Raw genomic sequence first — 19558 nt, 5'->3', positions numbered from 1 at the left:
AGATATACCTTTTAAATATATATAATACAATTATATATATATATATATATATATACCTTTTAACTAAATTGATTAAAACATATTTTCCAGAACATTAGACAAAAGTTTAAAGGATTTTTCACACTAAAGTGAAAAATCTCAATCACCTGAAAACTAGTTCAATAAAATTAATCGTAATTTCCAATGATTCATTTGAGAATGTGTTTGATTCTACTCCATGCATAGTGTTTATAAACAAGGGTTCACATGAACAGGTCAGGAAAATGATGAAATTCCGGGACATTTTGCATCCCGGAATGGAATTGAATTTTTCCGGGACAGATGGCCAAAAACTGGGACGATCCTGAAAAAACCTGGATGGGTGGCAGCCCACCATTCACTTTCTTTGCATCTTTTTTCCCCCTCACAATGAAAGTAAAAGGAGACGTCAGGCCCTAACATTCTGCCTAATATATTATGGGTCTGGAAATACAGTAAATTGTACGGAAGAGAATTAGGGCCAAGCAATAATAAAAAAAAATAAAGCCATCTCGAGATTAAAGTCATTATAATGCGAGATTAAAGTCGTTAAATTTCGAGAAAAAAGTCGAAATACAATCTTGAGAATAAACTCATTAAATATCGAGAATAAAGTCGTTGTGTTTCGAGAAAAAACTCGTTAAGTTTAATCTCGCTTTATAATGACTTTATTCTCGATATTTAATGAGATTATTCTCAAGATTGTATTTCGACTTTTTTCTCGAAATTTAACGACTTTAATCTCGCATTATAATGACTTCAATCTCGAGATGGTTTTATTTTTTTATTATTGCTTGGCCCTAATCCTCTTCTGTAAAATTGCGTTAATTGTGTTGGGAAAACATTATTGAACTTACTCTTTAACGTTGTGGGAGATATGCCACTTTAGTATGTATAAACATACGTACAATTATAATAAATACCAACATAAATGTAAAAAAAAAAAAAAAATGTCATACCTGCAAAAACTACAAGCATCAAGAAGGTACTGAAGAGCTACTTAACCTGCTCCTTTCTGCTACCTTTAGAGAGCGCTACATTCATTGAAGTCATTCAGTGTACTGTTGTTCTTCAGGCTGTATGTATCCCATAATACAGTGCTGCCGATTAAACATGGCGGACCCCTCGGTGAGTAGTCGCCAGTCTTTCTGTAATGATTTAGGCTAAATAGCTATTTAAATCACATTTGATGTGTTGTTTTTGGTCGGTGACATTTATAAATACGTTATATATTGGTAGGTTGATGTCGTTGAGGGCTGTCGTCTACCTGTGCTGCGAAAAAACCAAGAAAATGAAGACGAATGGCGTAAGTGTTCAGGCGATGGCTCCGTTTAGAATGTAAACAAAACACTACAAGCTTCACTGATAGCAGTACAATGCGATAGCAGTAGATATTTTATCTTTTGTAATTTATCTTTATTATTCCTCCATAGCTTTGGCTGAAATTCTCAGTCTCAAAGACATTCCCGGGAGAAAGCTCTACTATGTCCACTATATTGACTGTGAGTATTAATCATTAGCCTAAAAATTCAATTATTCAATTCAATCACGTCAATTACTTGACCGTTGCTAGACATTTCTTGTCTCCATAATGTTATTTAATATTAAAGGTGATTTTCATTAATTATTCACAAAGAAAATCCTCTTCTTGTTTGTTGAAAGTCAATAAGAGGCTGGACGAATGGGTTACACCAGATCGGCTAGACTTGAAGAAACTTCAGTTTCCAAAGGAGGCAAAGACTCCCACAAAGAACGGCCTGCCTGGGTCTCGCCCCAGCTCCCCAGAAAGAGATGTGGTAAGAGAACCTTGTCTTTCCCCCCCCAGTTACTTCTTCAGTGTTACCATATCACAAAAAAAAAAACTAGGCTGAATCCTAATATTTTCAAGAAGGATTCCGGGTTCAATACAAGTAAAGCTCAATCGACAGCATTTGTGGCATAATGTTGATTACCACAAAAACTAATTTTGACTTGTATCTCCTTTTCTTTAAAAAATAAAAATAAAAAGATCGAGGTTACACTGAGGCACTTTTTAAATGAATGGTGCCAATTGTGAAGAGTGTTTAAAAGCAGAAACGTGAAGCTTATAATTTTATAAAAGCACTTGCATTAATTCTTCTGTTAAAACATGTATTATTTGGGTTGTAAAATTGTTTAAATCTTTATTTGTACAGTAGTTTTAGGGTTTGTTGACATTACATATAATTGGCTATAACTTTACATAGAAAAGGCGTATGAGCGATTTTATCACACTAAAGGCCAAAGTATACTTTGGTTTTCCACGTTGCTGATCGCTCTGCAGACGGTATGCATGATGCAAATTTAGTCATCTGCACAGTCCAGATTTTCTTGACCTGCCGACATGGTCCAGGTCTGTGCGCATCTTCAGTGCTTACCTGACCATTGACCGTACTAAAAGAGTATCACAAACTCTTGTATTGAACCTGGAATATTACTTTAAATGGCTTAACCAACATGAATTGCTCAATGGACCTCATTTATCATGTATATCACTCCTGTGCATTTAATACTATATTTGATGGTACTACAGAGAGTTTTGCCATTACTTTAGATCTGCTGACAATGTAAGGATTTATGCTAATGATTTGATGGTAATATGAAGTGTGACACAACCACACGTTCCCATCTCAATGCTTCTTTTTAAAGCACTATGTCACAATTTTCATGTCATTCAATCCTCTCTTCCTTTCTGTTTAAATTCAGAGGAAGAGTCTAGAGCTCAATGGTCAGTCTGCTTCAGCTCCTTCAAGAGGCAAATCCCTCCCCACACCGGTACAGACAAACCCTGCCCATTATACACTAATAAAACTCTACTGCTCTATCTGTCAAGCCACAGGTCAAAGTGAATGGGCTGGATTGAATACTCATTTGAATAAGCTCTTATTGTGCTTTCCAAACAGTGCGAGGGATATTGTTTTTGCCTCATCTCAAAATTGCAGATTGCCATGCAACATGAAAATTTTATGTAAGGAATCAATTAAGAATATATATTGCAAAGGAATAAACAGTATTTCAATATTTTTCTGTATCTGTTCAGAGTTATTTTCCAATCTGAATGTAAAAGCCTCCACTCTTTTACAAAGCCAAACCTCACTGATCAGGACATATCATGTTCTAAATATTCATTACTCTATATTATTTATAATATGAAATGGCAGAAGTTATTTCATATTTTAGATATGTTGTGTATTTTAGTACCTTTTTAATATTTTGCACTTATTTTCTATGCATTTTCTATCTTTTTTTCTGTTTGGTCTTACAGAAGAGGAAAGCAGAATCAGTTTCTTTGGCAACACAAGTTACTGCAGCGACTCCAGTGCCTTCACTTCCTGGTCCTGCGGAGGCCAATCAAGCCTCTGTCTACCCAGCAATGAGAGATCCCTCATTCAGCATTAAATCCAGAGAAGAGCATGAACAACTCGCCTCTCTCAACACGGTAAAACAAATTTTGAAAATTTTTGGTTTCAGATAGTTTTACATGGGTCACTGAAGAACAGTTTATCTTTTTTATTTATCTTTTAATTATCAGAATTTTAAAGTGACATTGAATGTTTTTCTCTCTCTCTCCTATGCTTTTTGCTCTTGAAAGAATGGCACAGCGCGTCGTCTTATTCCATCTCAGCCAGGGAGAAAAAGGAAAAATTGTGGAGGGACAGATGAGGTAGGCCCTGCAGCTCTTTTTACACTTTCTTAGTGCTATATATTGTACCCATTTCACAATGTGAGAGCCTTTGTTAAACTTGTCTTGTAAAAAATAATCCAGTAATAGGTCAATGTAAGGACATGCCTATGCATCCCATTTTCCGATATCTTGCTCACACATTTTTGGATAATGATCTTATAATAAAACACTGTCATCTGAGGTGGCGAAATGTGTTGTTTTAGGGCACTTGTTTACTTTATCATCTTAATAATTAGGCAGTTGGCAAAATACTATGATCTAAGTCGGTGTTATACAGACATGTTTACATTCAAAACCAATGAATGTGTGATTGTGATGATGACTGATGTTGTTTTTTCCAATTGGCATTCAAAACCGAGATTTCAGTGAGATATCAGGTCTACATCAGGGTCTAATCTCCCTTAAAATCCTTAAAACGTTTTCCAATTCATAATTAGCTTGTTCTGCTGTACAATCTCCTGACTTTCTCCACTTTACAATAAAATTTCCCAAAGCTCTGCAACCCCTTGTGTTTTTCTGCTAGATGGTAAAGGTGTTCCAGAATAACAGCCCCCGCTGCTCCACCATCTATTTGCTGCCAGGAGAGGTCCGGCTCATTTACTTTCAATTGCCTTTATTGTGTCTGTCAGTGGGGCTTAGGGCTTTTAGAGAGAGGTGGAATCAGATTATATATATTGCTGAAAAGCCATTTTCAATCATTGCAGACCTAGATCTGCTAAGCTCAGCGGTCCAATGTACACAGGTTTTAAAAGATTATAATATTTAATTATTTTCGTTTATAAATCAGTTATTGTATTTTAAGATTATTAAGAATGAAAGGCAAAAGAGTTTACATGAAACCCACTTACACTAGTTATACACAGATCAGCCACAACATTAAATCTATTGACAGGTGAAGTGAACTACATTGATCATTTTGTGATTATTAGGCAGCAAGTGAAGTCAGTTCTTGAATGTGTTGGAAGCAGGAAAAATGGGCAAGTGTAAGGATCTGAGTGACATTGACAAGGGCCAAATCGTGATGGCTAGACGAATGGGTCAAAGCATCTCCAAAACGGCAGGTCTTGTGGGGTGTTCCCAGTATGCAGTGGTTAGTACCTACCAAAAGTGGTCCAAGGAAGGACAACCGGTGAACCGCCGACAGGGTCATGGGCACCCAAGGGTAATTGATATGCGTGGGGAGCGAAGGCTAGCCCGTCTGGTCGGATCCTACCGAAGAGCTACTGTAGTACAAATTGCTGAAAAACGTAATGCTGGCCATAATAGAAAGCTGTAAGAAAACACAGTGCATCGCATCTTGCTGCGTATGGGGCTGTGTAGCCGCAGACTGGTCAGAGTGCCCATGCTGACCCCTGTCCACCGGCGAAAGATCCTACAGTGGGTACGTGAGTGTTAGAACTGGACCATGGACCAAAGGAAGGTTGCCTAGTCTGGCGAATCACATATTATTTTAGATCATGTGGACGGACGGGTGCTTGTGCATCGTTTACCTGTGGAAGAGATGGCAGCAGGATGCATTTTGGGAAGAAAGCAGGCCAGCGGAGGCAGTGTGATGTGCTGGGCAATGTTCTGCTAGTGAAACCTTGGGTCCTGCCATTCATGTGGATGTTATTTTGACACATATTACCTACCTAAAGATTGTTGCAGACCACGTACACCCCTTTATGGCAACGGTATCCCTGATGGCAGTGGCCTCTTTCAGCAGGATAATGTGCCCTGCCACACTGCAAAAATTGTTCATGGTTTAAGGAACATGACAGAGTTCAAAGTGTTGATTTGGCCTCCAAAATCCCCAGATCTCAATCCGACTGAGCATCTATGGGATGTGCTGGACCAACAAGTCTGATCCATGGAGGCCCCACCTCGCAACTTACAGGACTTAAAGGATCTGCTGTTAACATCTTGGTGCCAGATACCACCAGACACCTTCATAGGTCTTGTGGAGTCCATGCCTCTACAATTCAGAGCTGTTTTGGTGGCACGAGGGGGACCTACATGATATTAAGCAGGTGGTTTTAATGTTGTGGCTGATCGGTGTATAATGAAGTGCAGATCTGAATATAAAATAATTTTGTGTCATCGATTGCAGTTAGATATTGTTCCACCATCTCCCTAATTCTACTCTCTGGTCTCAGGACTCCCAGGACAGTTCTGATGGAATCCCCTCTGCCCCACGCATGACTGGTAGCTTGGTGTCAGACCGAAGTCACGACGACATTGTGACACGAATGAAGAACATAAATTGTATTGAGCTGGGACGGCACAGGCTGAAGCCCTGGTACTTTTCTCCATACCCACAGGAGCTCACCACACTGCCCATTCTCTACCTCTGTGAATTCTGTCTCAAATACCTCAAGAGCCTTAAGTGTCTCCAGAGGCACCTGGTAAGATTAGTTTTAGGTGCTTATACATCCCTGAACAATACAGGACTCTGTTTTGACCTTAATCAATCTGACAATTGTATATCTACATACTTCGTGTAGTACTGTCTTTAGGGCTGGGAAATTTATAGTGTAAATATTTGCAATTAATTTAACTTTTTAACGTGTAAACAAAATTAACGCAATTAATACATTATCTTTTTTTTTTTATATATATATATATATATATATATACTTCCTGAAAATTCACTAATGTTTTCCCCCTCTTCCTATGGCTAAAATTGGCATATATAAATTTAAGAGCTACATTTACAGAAACTGATTGTGTGGAGCCAGATGTGGGAGAGAAACGGGAGATACGGGCAAGTTGCTGTATCTTTTCTCACCGCCCCAAAATGCTCTCACTGTCATCTGAATCAATGTCAAAAGCAAATCCGCAGGAGAGAGATCCTGCATGATGGCAGCCAGAGAAAATAATAGTTTTGAGATTTTAAACTTCAGCAAAATAAACTTAAGCATTCAATATGTTTTATATCTGTATGTTTAGTGTCTTATAATACATTGGCAATGAACACTTAAGTTTATCTTGCCAATAAAACTGATACAAACTGAATCTACCCATTTGATCTGATTATTAAAATAGTCCACTGGAAAATTATTGCATTTTTCCCAACTTTTAATTACAGGATGTTTACTGATTTTATAGGTCTTGTACATATACTTGTATCAAAGATTTATAGCTGTAAAAATGTGTCAAATTTTAACACATGTATATATTTAAATAACCAATTTCTGGCAAGTTCTTTGAGGCAAAGTAAATATTATTTTTTAAATATTTATAATTATATTTTAATGTTTGTTTTAACGTACCATGATTAATTTGTTAAAGGGGTCATGAAATGCTTTAAAAAATATATATATTATCATTCCTGAGATCCAGTTAGTGAAGTTTGTTTTTGCACCAAAACAGTCATAATTTAGTAATATGATAATTTTCCACCGTCTCTGGCCTTCTGACTGAAACACTCCGTTTTGGCCACAACGTCTCTTTTGAATTTCTATGTAAATGCCCACTATTATGATTGACTAACATCATGCCATTGGCCAATACAGACATATTTGAAACTAAATCGGAAGAGTGAACAAATCTCCACAACATTATAAAACAAAATTTTAGGGTTTTCACACAACGCACATCCAACACATCGCATCCAAATATATTAAACTGTTCTCTTACTGTAAGCCCAAAAGCGACATAAACTATCAAACAGTCATGATATTTTAAATATTCATGAGTGAACTTGTTTACTTACTGTTTTGCCATCAGGACCAATAGTGTTTTCAACTTACCCATCCTTCAATAACTGTTTCTTTGCAAAGCTTGTATCGTATTGACTGGTTTACAAGCAACCAACGCTGATATTAGCCCCCCCAAAAAAAAGCACATACATGCAAGGTGAAATGATGCACATCGCCAGAAGCACGTCAAAACCATATCTCACTGACATCCATCTAGTGCATGTTTACAAACACCAACAATTAAAATGAACACATGTGCAAAAGGAGGTTTTCAGGTCAAATTTGTGCCCTAAACAAAAGTGGCAAGATACACTACAGTGGTTAGAGATGTCTGTCTAGTGCATGTTTATATATAAAAATAGTCCAGATGGTTCCTCTTTGGTGTTCAAGAATAGTTAGCCACACTAGGCCTGTCTGTCCTGCTCTCTCTTCGTTTCTTGTACTTAGCGCCAGTTGACGGGGCTAAAGATGAGATAGCGCATGTTGTGGGATGTATAAATACAAATGAGCAATGTCTCGTGACATCTTGAACACTCAGATTTCAAAACGAGATGCTTCAGCAGGGTGGTGACTATAAATGCTCTTTTTAGACTTAAGAGGAAGTTTTGATTTCTGAAATGTACAATATATTATATTTCGATAATAGTAATTATAGTACGAGTGGCACTTATTGGTCCCATCACAAAGAGGCTCAAAGTCTATTTCATGATAATTCTCTGTGCATCTGTGGTGGAATGAGTTTCCAACCTACACATGATCTGCTGATACCATCTCAACATTCAAGAACCAGCTGAAAACACATCTGTTCCCCGAGCACTTAAACAATCCGCACTTAAACAATCCACACTAATTGCACTTACTATTGAATTTAATTTGTACTTACTGTACAAAAAAAAAAAAAAGGACAATATCAAGGTTTTGATTCTCCATTTCATGACCCCTTTAAAAAAAATTAGTCACTAAATTACATAAACTCTCATCCAACACCTGTTTGTAACCTGTACAGACCAAATGCAACCTTCGGCACCCCCCTGGAAATGAGATCTACCGCAAAGGAACAATCTCCTTTTTTGAAATAGATGGCAGGAAAAACAAGGTGGGTAATTGGTCTGTTGCAACTGAAATTTGGTGTGAAAAAGATTAAAAAGTAAAGTTAGTAATCGCCTTAGTGATGTGACAAATCTTCAAGTTTAATGTTGTTAAATGTGGGTCAGCCTAAAAGAACATTAGAAAGTTGTTGTTTGCAACCTTTTCCCCCACTAAGAACATCCAGCATACATAATGTTGCATGTACAGTTAAAATTGAACATATTTGAATTAGATGGTTAGGAATGTGTTTGTGGGAGTAATCTTTTGATGAATTATAAAATGTTATTCTCTTTCATTGCACAGGCATATTCCCAAAATTTGTGTTTATTGGCCAAATGCTTCCTGGACCATAAGACCCTGTACTATGACACAGATCCTTTTCTTTTCTACGTTATGACTGAATACGACTCAAAGGGATTCCACATAGTTGGCTACTTCTCCAAGGTACATGCCCCAGCTCTTTTTACATCAGTGCACTGATGTTTGTTTTGATAAACCCCTCCTTCCTATTGATATGACAATGTATTGTGTATTTAACATATGTCCCCCTCTCATTATAGGAGAAAGAATCAACAGAAGACTATAATGTGGCATGTATTCTGACTTTACCACCTTACCAGAGAAGAGGCTATGGCAAGCTACTAATTGAATTCAGTGAGTCATTTTAGGTCTTAAGGGCTATTATACTGAGGGAGAGCTTTTCAGGTGACAAGACAAGATTGTTGCTCGCGGTCCTAAAATTATAAATAGGTTAAACCTTAATTTATTTGTTAAAAATCGTATTCTGAATGTTTGGGTCTTGATCACCAGGTTATGAGCTCTCAAAGGTGGAAGGTAAGACTGGTACTCCAGAGAAGCCTCTGTCAGATTTGGGCCTTCTTTCCTACCGATCATACTGGTCGCAGACCATTCTGGAGATCCTCATGAACCTCAAATCAGAGAATGGAGAAAGGCCACAGATCACCATCAAGTACGTGTCCACTGCTTTTATAAGCCAAATATCAGTATTAGTGTTGATGACACCAGAACTCAAAATGTGTATTTCCATTTTGATTGACTAAGTGCTGCAGTTTGTATTCATTACCATTTTTGTTTTTCTTAGTGAAATTAGTGAGATCACAAGTGTCAAGAAAGAGGATGTGATATCAACTCTCCAATACCTCAACCTCATCAATTATTATAAGGTACATCATATTAGATGATTACAAATGAAAGGGATGTTTCTTTCAGATTTTACACTCCATGTTAACAGAATAGTTAACCCAGAAAATTTATAATTTAAAAAAATGTCTTACCCTTATGCTGTTTCAAACCTGTATGACATTCTAAGCCCAACACAAAAAAGGAATTTTAATTTTTAAAACAAAAGTTCACCCAAAAATGAAACATTTCTCATCATTTACTCACCCTCTTGCCATCCCAGATGTGTATGACTTTAATTCTTCTTCTGAACACAAACAAATTCTAAATCATGTTCTGAGGTTGGGCTGTTCATTAAGACTAAATAACCTGCTCCCTTTTCAGGGTCAGTATATCCTTACACTGTCCGAGGACATAGTGGAAGGTCATGAGCGAGCCATGCAGAAACGCCTTCTCCGAATTGATCCCAAATGTTTGCATTTCACTCCTAAAGACTGGAGCAAAAGAGGGAAGTGGTAAAGTACAGACTATAAGGAAGACTGTAGCAACTAGCTACCATGCTGAGACATTCACAAAAGGAATTCAATTCAACATCAAAATTGTAAATAATATTGTGTATTTATGTACTTTATATAAAAAGTACTTATCTAAAAATCATGATCATGGAGTCAGTATGTAATTGAATGTGCCTGTAATGTGTAATAAGTGTTTGGACAGCCAGGGTTTAACACAGTTAACTGTTCTTGCCTAATTCAAATGGGGAGAAAAAGCATGTAATGTTGCATTGTGAAACATGATACCTCAGTGATCAAAAACCTTTTTATGGTGTACTGTATAATGCCACATTCAGTACAGTACTTTGAATTAAAAGCAAGTGTTTAATGACAAATATAAAATAACAATAATGAAATGAACAGGCTCACCTTTGTCCAGTCAACAATCAAGCAGTAGCTCAGGAAATAAATGGGGTCACTTTTCAAAGGCATAATATTAAGTCAGACCTTGTTGTATTGTGGGGCCAGCTGGGATTAATGTAAGGAATCTTTGAAGATATAGCATTAGAAATTTGTTCTTTCCATGTATTTATTCTTCCACACTGAATTAACAGAGATAATCATGTAAAATCTCCCGTTTAGATTTCTAATAGCTAATTTCTTATTCTGCTCTTGGATTGTATGTCTGCTGCATATACAATTTCATACACAAATTCTCATGACAGGGTCTGTTTGATCTTGTATTGGTCTTATTCTGAACAAAACAATCCACTTCAACAAAACACACCATATATTGTGTAGATCAAGATACTGCAATTGTTTATTGCTGTAGATTCTCCTGTAGTATAGCGCCATCTAGTAGTGATTATTGTTAACAGAGGCCTATTTAATTAGTGTCGACACACTGCATTTGTTAATTTTGTTAAGCTAGAAGCAAAAGTTAGAGTGTATACTTTAAACAGGACTGGATCATTGATTATACGAAGTGTCATTTTGAAATGTGCCCAAGAATGTTTAGAATTTCAAGTGAAGACAGAATTCTGTACATAAAAGGCTGAGGCCCAAAAGACTCTCCTCAACTTCCTCCACCTTAAGGTTATGTAAGCAGAACCCAAGTGACATCACACTGCTTTTATCATGTGTTGCTCGATATCAGAGCATGTCCTCCATCCAGTTCTACTACAACACACAGCTCATCCATAATAATCCCTAATATATGTTTATAATGTCTTAATGCCTCTAGTCCTAATAATAAATGTATTAATATAATACCAGAATTAAGCAGTTTTAGTGATCAAAAGCATCTTCCATCCAGCCATCTGGCAGCAGTGAGGTGAATGTTAGTGTGTGAATTTTCATAAATTGTCTATCGCTGCAAGTAATTGAGGACTGTGAAAAACGCTCACACACTCTATGTTAGTGTATGGGAACCTTATACAAAGGTTTGGACAGGTGTGATAGAGAGTGTAGGAGATCCGGTCCTCTCAGAGGATGAAGAGGCCGTTCGATTGGCTGCCTCACGTTGTAGCTCTTCCACCCTCTTCTGAAGCTCCGCCCTTTTGGCGAGCAGCTCTTTATAGCGCTGATGGACAGGCTCCTGAACACAGAAACATGTACTTTTAAAGGAAACAGACTTTAAAATCCAAGCCATTTAGTACCTGTTACAAGCAATTACAAATGGAGCCTTAAATAAACTTTTACATTTAGAATTTGCAAGAGCAATATTTTTCAACATGATAGGAAAACCAGCACTAATTTACCTCATAAACTTGTTAATATCAGGACAATGTGAGTAATCACTGACTATAAAACTGTGAACTGTAACTTGTGGTTCAGCAGAGTTAGACAATAAGCCTGACCATTTCTGCACATCCAATAAAGCATTTTAATTTGTTTACCTGTGGGCGCATCCGTGGATTCCAGCGTATGTAGTATGAGACCCAGAGCTGAAGGTGTCGTATGCCAACAGTGGGGAAGAGCACATGGGAAGGGTAGTGCACATACAGCGGATTCACAAACTCCTCCAGTTGGCTGTTCACAAATGACCATAGAGACACAGTGCGCTTCGGCACTTCCTAAACATACACAAACAGTCCATTAGACTAAAAAACACTCCTATATAATGCTTACAAATATACATGTAAATGATCTAACACGCAGTCTTAAATGTCTCTTGGGCTTGAAATGAACCTTGTTATGCCTGAAGCGCAATGGCAAATGTTTTGAGCATGACTAGGCCACAACCTTATAACATACTGTAATAAAGAAGTTGGACCTGATGATTCAAGTGTTAAATTGTGATGCAGATCAATTCATTTCTATCTGAATTGTCACCTGAATTACTGAGGATTTTTCTAAAAGGGGCAGTCAGATCTATTAGAGATCATATTAAACATAGGTGGTGTTTTGAATACAAATTTTCTAGTATGGTACCTTTAATATTCAAACTGTGTAAATACAAAAAGGTGTGTGTATACACCAGGGGTGGGAAGAAATATCGATCTTCTGATGCATCGTGATCTTCATTTGAAGGATTTCGATATCGATTCTTAAATCCCAAAATCGATCTTTCACTCTATTCACAACCCTCTACAATGCAAGTTACAAAAAAAGGGACATTTAATTCTAATCGCACATGGACACTCTAAAGAAATCACGCACATCTTTCGTTATATGTGCTTGTCTTAAAGAGATAAAGCACGTGTTCTACACATCAATGTACATACTTGTAAATAGTACAAATTATGCAAGTAAACAATAAACATGTAACAACTATATATATATATATACAGCAATAATATATGCAATTTCAAAACATTAATTGATGGAATAGACTGAATTTGAACACTATTCAAAAGCTTAAATGTGACCAATTTGATGAAAAACTAATGATAAAATATAATTTGTCAAATGTATATTTTCGAATTGCAACTAGATGGGTTACATAGAAAGTTCCTTTAAAAGGTGCACTCAGTATCTTTGTCTCATCTTGGACTTACAGTGACACCTAGCGGCTTGGATGCAGCATAATTTAAAATCAATAGTTTTCAGTTTCAGATGCCATTGTAGTCACAGTCGGCCATGATTACTTAACGAATGAGTGAAAGTGTTAAAAAACAGAATGGTTACTGAGATTGAGCGAGTAGTATTCGGCTGGTCATGTGATTCTAACATGGCAGTCCCCATGTGTGGACCCTCTCAATGTTGAATAAAACAGCTTTTATATGGTTATTGATGAGACTGATATGAGTCTTCATTTTAATGTGTGTAGTCATGATGGGAGGGGGTGTTCAGTTTATTTGTCCTTTTTTTTTAATGTGTGTATATATGTGCGTATTTGTATATAGCAAAAATGTGAATTGTAACAGGAAGTATGCACTTTTTTCTTTATTTAAAAATATTAATATAAAGCAAAAAAAGAGAAAAATTGTTGAGTGCACCTTTAAAATTAAGAGCATTTGCTGAGTGAGAATTTTTTTCATATGTACGCAAAATGGACATTGTAACAGAAATGTACACATATGAATTGATATTGAAATCAGAATAAAATCGGTCTCAATACCCAGGCCCAGTATAGAAATACGCCCACAAGCTATCTCTCACCTCTTTGAGTCTTTGCTGCTCACTGTTACACAGAAATGTTCCAAAAAGGCAGCTGTACAGGTGATCCAGTATTGTAATAAGGAAATACTCATTGAACTCGAAAGCTGCAGGAAACTACACACATACACACTGTAATGTATAAAGACCGATTGTGGTAGTACATTGAAGACATTTTAAAATAGGCACATGTTGCTCTAGTAACTATGTTTTGTTTTTTTGCACTTACCTGTCTTGTCATCTGCCAGACACAGTCAATGAACTGCAGGAAAATAGGAGAGCGATCTGCATCCGTGTGATTCTTATCACCATGACCTAGCCTCTATACACACCCACACAAACAAAATAATCATGAATTCATTATAAAATTTGTTTTACTTAATAATGGCAATAAAATGTTCACTTAAAAAAGTACAGATTTAAAAAAATTGTCTAACGGTCAAGTTCATTCTGACTACATTTATAACAACTAGCTAAATACAAAAAGGTAAACAAGTCAAGGGGGTATTTACACTGTCACATTTTTACTGATCAAACTGCTATCCATTTGTATAAGCTCATTCCATTTACATCAGACCACTTCAATGTGTCTAAACCAAATGGATGTAAATCCGATCTTCAATTTAGGCGCTATATGCAAATAAAACACGTAAAATGGTTAATTCCATGATTATGCTAATGTCGGGCAGAACATTTAAGAGATCTGATTTATTATTTGATTCAAAGTGACTTTGCCCAGTGCACGTGCTGTGTATTTTACCTGGCTTGAATAGCCGGATGCATTTAGGTTTTAATTTTGCGTGGAATGCGTCTCAAACCACCTCTGGAGTACTGTGTGTGTCTTATTTTGTGGTGTGTGAGAGTGATTCTTGTCTGTGTGCACTAACCAGCTGGAAGCGGTGGCCAAAGCTGAGCCATTCTTTCTCCAGAAGTATCTGAAACCCCCGAATGGTTCTGTAATGAGAGTCCAGCATTATCAGGGCCAGTGAGGTCAGCTGAGCTGTTCTGTCCCAGCCATCACTGCAGTGAACCACCACTGATGTTTTACCAGACTCCACCTTATCAGCTATCCTTAAAGCTCCAGCCAGAATCAACTGTCAAACACACAAATCATCATTGGTGCTACCTATACCACCCCATTCTTCACATGCAAGAAACGTGATGTAGAGATCTGACATGCCCCACTCTTCTCACCTTGATATGTTCTAGCCAATGGGTGGACTCAAGATTGGAAAGCCAGTGAGAATCCTCGATGTTGGGGTAGACAACCTCCTTCAGCTTCCGAAGTGACTCGCGCATTACGTGAATATTGTGAATATCCAGAAACACCAGTTCAGCATTCTGATAAGCATCTTCACTCTCATACCCACCTCCTTTCATCTAAAACACAGACAAATACTGCATTTTGAAAGCTTACTTTTCATGTGAAACACTGGGGAATAGTGTCTTGATACTCACCTTGTTGGCTGCAGCATTCACAGTGGGTCTGGCATCGAATATGAAGAGTTTGTGTGATTGTGCGTTTGCATCCATGATGGCTTGCAGGAGCTTTTCATCTTCTTTGCACCGCCGGCCATTCTGGCCAACCATTGGCTGACTAGACCGAACCACAGTGGCTTGACTCTCTGGGTGGATCCATGACAACACCTAAAGTATGGGGAGCAACAAGCTTCAGTTAGTGAGATGGTACATATAAACAATCACACAAATTTATGTCGAACTGATACCACTTACTGGAATGCGACCTTTGGCCCTGAAGCTTGAGACCCGCCTTAGTTCCTCATCAGTGATGGTTACAGGGACAACTAGCGCTGCTGGGTACGAATCGCAAAGCTCATAGTGATCGTTCACTTTAGAGATCCTCCAGCTCTCATTTGGAAGACCCTACAGACAAACACACACACACACACATTTATATACAATGGCCCAAAAAGGTATTTGGACAACTAAGACATACTTAAAAATGTAAGAATGTCATCACATTTGAAACAAAATATCAAACCAAGTTGCAATTATTTAAAAACAAATATAGCACAAGCACACTTTTCCCAACAATAAAGTTTTTCCCCAAAATAAGTTTGTTTATATGATAAAACAATACATTACACAGCTGGGTTTCCATCCTGAGATATTGCATAAAAACTGCTGGATGGAAACACCAAGATGCAAATACAATTTCCAAAAAGTGCATAAAAACCTATATAGCAAATAAGTTGAAAGAAAACTTCTAACTGTGCTGAAGAGCAGGTTTATTGACACTTAAAAATATATTATAGATCAACCCAGCAAAGTCATATGGATGGAGGAATGCACACACACAGTGCTCCCAGAACTGTGTGACACGCTGTCGCTCCCAGACATGAGACAAGTTCTTCTAGAGTGCTTTGTCTGCATGCTCTAAACTGGGAGTTTTTTTTTTCTTCTACCCAATTTGGAATGCCCAATTCCCAATGTGCTCAAAGTCCTCATGGTGGCGTAGTGACTCGCCTCAATGTGGGTGGTGGAGGATGAATCTCAGTTGCCTCCGCGTCTGAGACGGTCAATCCACGCATCTTATCACGTGGCTTGTTGAGAGTGTTACAACAGAGATGTAGCATGTTTGGAGGCCCATGCTATTCTCCACGGCATCCACGCACAACTCACCACGTGCCCCACCGAGAGGTAGAACTTAGGAGACCTAGCTGGAGTCACTCAGTCTGCCCTGGATTTGAACTCACGACTCCAGGAGTGGTAGTCAGCATCAATACTCGCTGAGCTGCCCAGGCCCCCAAGAGTATTTTATTCATAAAAGAGTCATGGTGGCTACAATTTCTCCAGAAATTATGATTTTGTTCTTTTGAACACAAGGGATGGAAACGCGGCTTTATTCGCACATGGTTGTTGTGCCATTATTGTTTTTTGCATAAATTAAATTTGCAACTTGGATGGAAACATAGCTACTGAAGTCTCCAATTTATTGGATATATTATTTAAAATTAGAACAAAAGTATTTGGATACTTTCTGGTTGTCGAATTTAGTGAAATATGGCCATAGTCAATGTAATTAACTACACCTGTGGTCACTCTGCTAGGGCACCTGTGTAAATTGATTTCCTAAATCCACTAAAAATGACCTGGGGGACTGGATGGTTAAAAGTCGTTGCAAAAAGGCAAAGAAAAGTACACAAAAGTTTGCAAATGCCATTTCAGTACCATATTTTGCCATCTAATGCAATGAAATTCATGGAATTTACATGTGAGAATACTGTCTAGAGCAGCTGTGCACATAGAACTCAAAAATAAAGCAAATGTGTAAAAAATTAAATACTAATAAAAATAATAATATATATATATATATATATATATATATATATATATATATATATATATATATATATATATATATAAAAGAAAAACATAATATACCTGTCTCTTGTATTCAGCTAGTGGATCATATACCTTCCATCCATTCACAGGAAACACTTGCTTATACTCAAATGCAAAGAGAGACTAGAAATAGAGGGAAGGAGGGAGTCAAACAGAGATTCAGAGAATTGAGACATGAATATTTCTTGAAGATTAATGAGTTCAATCAATGCTCTCTGTCTAGGGCCATTTCTCACCATGTTGTTGGACACTGGAAAGGCAAACTTCATTAGAACCTCAAACACTGATTTCTTCAATGAGTCCTCAAGCTCCTTGTGCACAAAGCGTAGGTTTCTCACGTCCTACAACACACACACGTTTAATTTGCATTAAAACATTTGCAAAAATCTAATTTTGTTAACTGCACACGAACCTTGCAGACAAGGCCATATGAGACATCTCCTCTGCTAGTTGCTGCTCCGATCTTCTCTACTCTGCTCAAAACTCCCAACGGTAGATCCAGCACAAACACTGGCTCCTATACAAACGAAAGTGAATGAAAATAGACTTTTTGGAAATTCTCACCAACTGCCTTTACTTTACCGGGACAGTATATGCGAGTGTGAATGACTTACCCTGTCAGTGCATCTGAAGAACAGTCTGTAGTTGGTGACTGTTAGAGTTCCTCTAATAGGCCCAATGAATGGACAAATATACGTGACGTCTTTAGCTGTGGACACAAACACACAAGCATCTACAATAAAACCATCAGAGCAGTAATCTATAGCAATGAAGCCATCTTTCAGTAGAAATATATGGTAGTAAATATAATGTGCCATAAATACCCGCATCCTGAATGATTTCCTCAGGCAAAAGAGGAAGCACTTCTTTACTAGGGTCCTTATAGACCTGAACAAAGGATAATATAGGATCAGTGCACAAGAACTGATGAAACTTACATTTTAAGACCTAATTAAATTTCTGATAACTTTTATAGGCTACCTTTTCAAATGCTTTTCCTTTAGTCTGCAAGGAAGAAAAAGAAGAAATGAGGTTAAGTTTATGAATAGGGAGATCTTTAAGCTCATTAGTAGTCATAGCTCAGAACATACAGCAGTTTTAGGAACAGAGTGTAAAGTGTTGTGTTGGAGTTTTGTTCTGACCCGCAGCTCTGCATCCGACCGTCTGGTGCCACTCGAGAGGTCCGAACGGGTCGTGGTGGAGCTGAAAGAATTTTAGAGGACGAAGACGGATTAATCCCATATCTATTTGCTTTACTCATAATGTGTCGTGTTCTGACAAGAGAAATCCCACTGAGGACACCTCAAAATCCCTTTAATTTGCATAAATGTGTTTCATAAAGTGCATTTGTGAAATTTAACTATATTTACATGTAGAAATAGCTGTGAGGGGAGAGACATTGTGTATGTGTGTGTTTTGCTTGTACCTGCACAGCGACTCCACACTGCCGCTCTCCTCCATACCGAATCGGACCGTACCGCGGCACTGCTAAACTCGTTAAGTTTTTAAACTCTATAAATCCTTTTCGTGTTGACTTTACTGTGTAGAAACTCACTCAACACAAATACCGGAAGCTGCCATGTCTTCCCACAATTCCTGGGCGGGTGGGACTGAACGTTCGTGCATGCGCGCGCACTTAACATCGTTGGTACTTTTGGGCATATTACGTTAGAAATAAGTCAAAAGACGGCACTCACAAAGTATAAAAATAAACTTGTGTGTGGTGCTGACTTGTATTTTTTGACAACTTTAAAGTGACAGTTCATTCAGAATGAAAATGATGTCATTATTTATGTAATAACAAACCGGTATGACTTTATTTCGTGGAACACTGGAGATGTAAGGCAGAATGACAGCCTCAGACAATATTCACTTTCATTGTATGGAGAATTCCATACGGGTTTGGTATGGAACGACATGAGGGTGTGCAAAAGATGACAGTTTTTTTTGTTTTTTGTTTTTGGTGACCTATCCCTTTAAGTTAGCTACAAAAATCTCACTTTCAAATGACAGTGGCAAAATGAAGGACAAAGTGAGAGGAAAGCACTGGTAGCGCTGGTTAGGCGAACGTAATATAATAATAATAATATTAAAAAGAAGAATAGAAGTCAATGGAAAGGCCACAATAAGATAGCTACAAACATCTTTTGTGCTGTGTATTTGCTTTATGCATGTGTGTGTGTATGTCTTTATGTGTCTTGTGCCAGTGTAGTCCAGCATTATTCTTAATGTGAGTAGGGTACTTTTTGACAAGTGAAGTATCATTTCTTGGTCCAAAGAGTTTCTATAGTCAGAAGTCCTCAGATGAATAGAGAATAAATATTTGTGTACAAGTATATGTGCCTTTTACTGCCTCTAACACACCAGAGCAATTACAGCTTTAAATGGTACATGTTTTAATGGATAATTATCCAAATTTAGGGGAACCATCAATGTTATGTGGACTTAATTGTTGGCTGTGCTGAGGG

The 19558-nt window shown here is 37.6% G+C and overlaps 2 protein-coding genes across 6 annotated transcripts; one reads left to right on the top strand and one right to left on the bottom strand.

The window, feature by feature from the left end:
* The first annotated feature begins 1126 nt into the window (after positions 1-1126).
* kat5a (K(lysine) acetyltransferase 5a) lies at positions 1127-10168 on the top strand. 4 transcript variants are annotated; one of them, XM_052103043.1, is made up of 15 exons: positions 1127-1146; positions 1258-1324; positions 1452-1520; positions 1681-1814; positions 2743-2811; positions 3302-3475; positions 3629-3700; positions 4245-4307; positions 5857-6105; positions 8408-8497; positions 8794-8934; positions 9051-9144; positions 9301-9460; positions 9593-9674; positions 10015-10168. In XM_052103043.1, exons 1-15 carry the CDS (start codon positions 1132-1134, stop codon positions 10147-10149), a joined length of 1614 nt encoding a protein of 537 aa, XP_051959003.1. In that variant the 5' UTR covers positions 1127-1131; the 3' UTR covers positions 10150-10168. The 4 variants fall into 4 exon arrangements, with proteins under 4 accessions (XP_051959003.1, XP_051959020.1, XP_051959011.1 ...); XM_052103060.1 differs by lacking the exon at positions 2743-2811; XM_052103051.1 differs by lacking the exon at positions 4245-4307.
* Positions 10169-10915: 747 nt separating this feature from the next.
* Positions 10916-18685, bottom strand: mtmr2 (myotubularin related protein 2). 2 transcript variants are annotated; one of them, XM_052103020.1, is made up of 16 exons: positions 18517-18685; positions 18182-18293; positions 18072-18095; positions 17915-17978; positions 17705-17799; positions 17503-17607; positions 17327-17431; positions 17130-17213; positions 15459-15608; positions 15183-15371; positions 14919-15104; positions 14612-14818; positions 13954-14046; positions 13728-13841; positions 12023-12199; positions 10916-11721 (listed from the first exon to the last, which is right to left on the bottom strand). In XM_052103020.1, the coding sequence occupies exons 1-16, from the start codon at positions 18549-18551 to the stop codon at positions 11557-11559; spliced, it is 1905 nt and encodes a 634-aa protein (XP_051958980.1). In that variant the 5' UTR covers positions 18552-18685; the 3' UTR covers positions 10916-11556. The 2 variants fall into 2 exon arrangements, with proteins under 2 accessions (XP_051958980.1, XP_051958990.1); XM_052103030.1 differs by having other exon boundaries at positions 18233-18293.
* Positions 18686-19558: the final 873 nt, after the last annotated feature.

Source organism: Xyrauchen texanus, chromosome 3, assembly GCF_025860055.1.
Source record: "Xyrauchen texanus isolate HMW12.3.18 chromosome 3, RBS_HiC_50CHRs, whole genome shotgun sequence".
NCBI classification, from domain to species: Eukaryota; Metazoa; Chordata; class Actinopteri; order Cypriniformes; family Catostomidae; genus Xyrauchen; species Xyrauchen texanus.
This window is presented reverse-complemented; position numbering and strand designations above follow the sequence as displayed.

Bases quoted from the DNA above. Each gene is read 5' to 3' on its own strand.
- kat5a (XM_052103043.1), top strand. The intron at 1,325-1,451 runs GTAAGTGTTCAG...ATTCCTCCATAG, and splicing joins AGAAAATGAAGACGAATGGC to CTTTGGCTGAAATTCTCAGT. The intron at 1,815-2,742 runs GTAAGAGAACCT...GTTTAAATTCAG, and splicing joins GCTCCCCAGAAAGAGATGTG to AGGAAGAGTCTAGAGCTCAA.
- mtmr2 (XM_052103020.1), bottom strand. From the start codon at position 18,551: ATGGAGGAGAGCGGCAGTGTGGAGTCGCTGTGCAG. The intron at 17,432-17,502 runs GTTCGTGTGCAG...TGTGTGTTGTAG, and splicing joins CATATGGCCTTGTCTGCAAG to GACGTGAGAAACCTACGCTT. The intron at 15,105-15,182 runs GTGAGTATCAAG...TCTGTGTTTTAG, and splicing joins TGAATGCTGCAGCCAACAAG to ATGAAAGGAGGTGGGTATGA.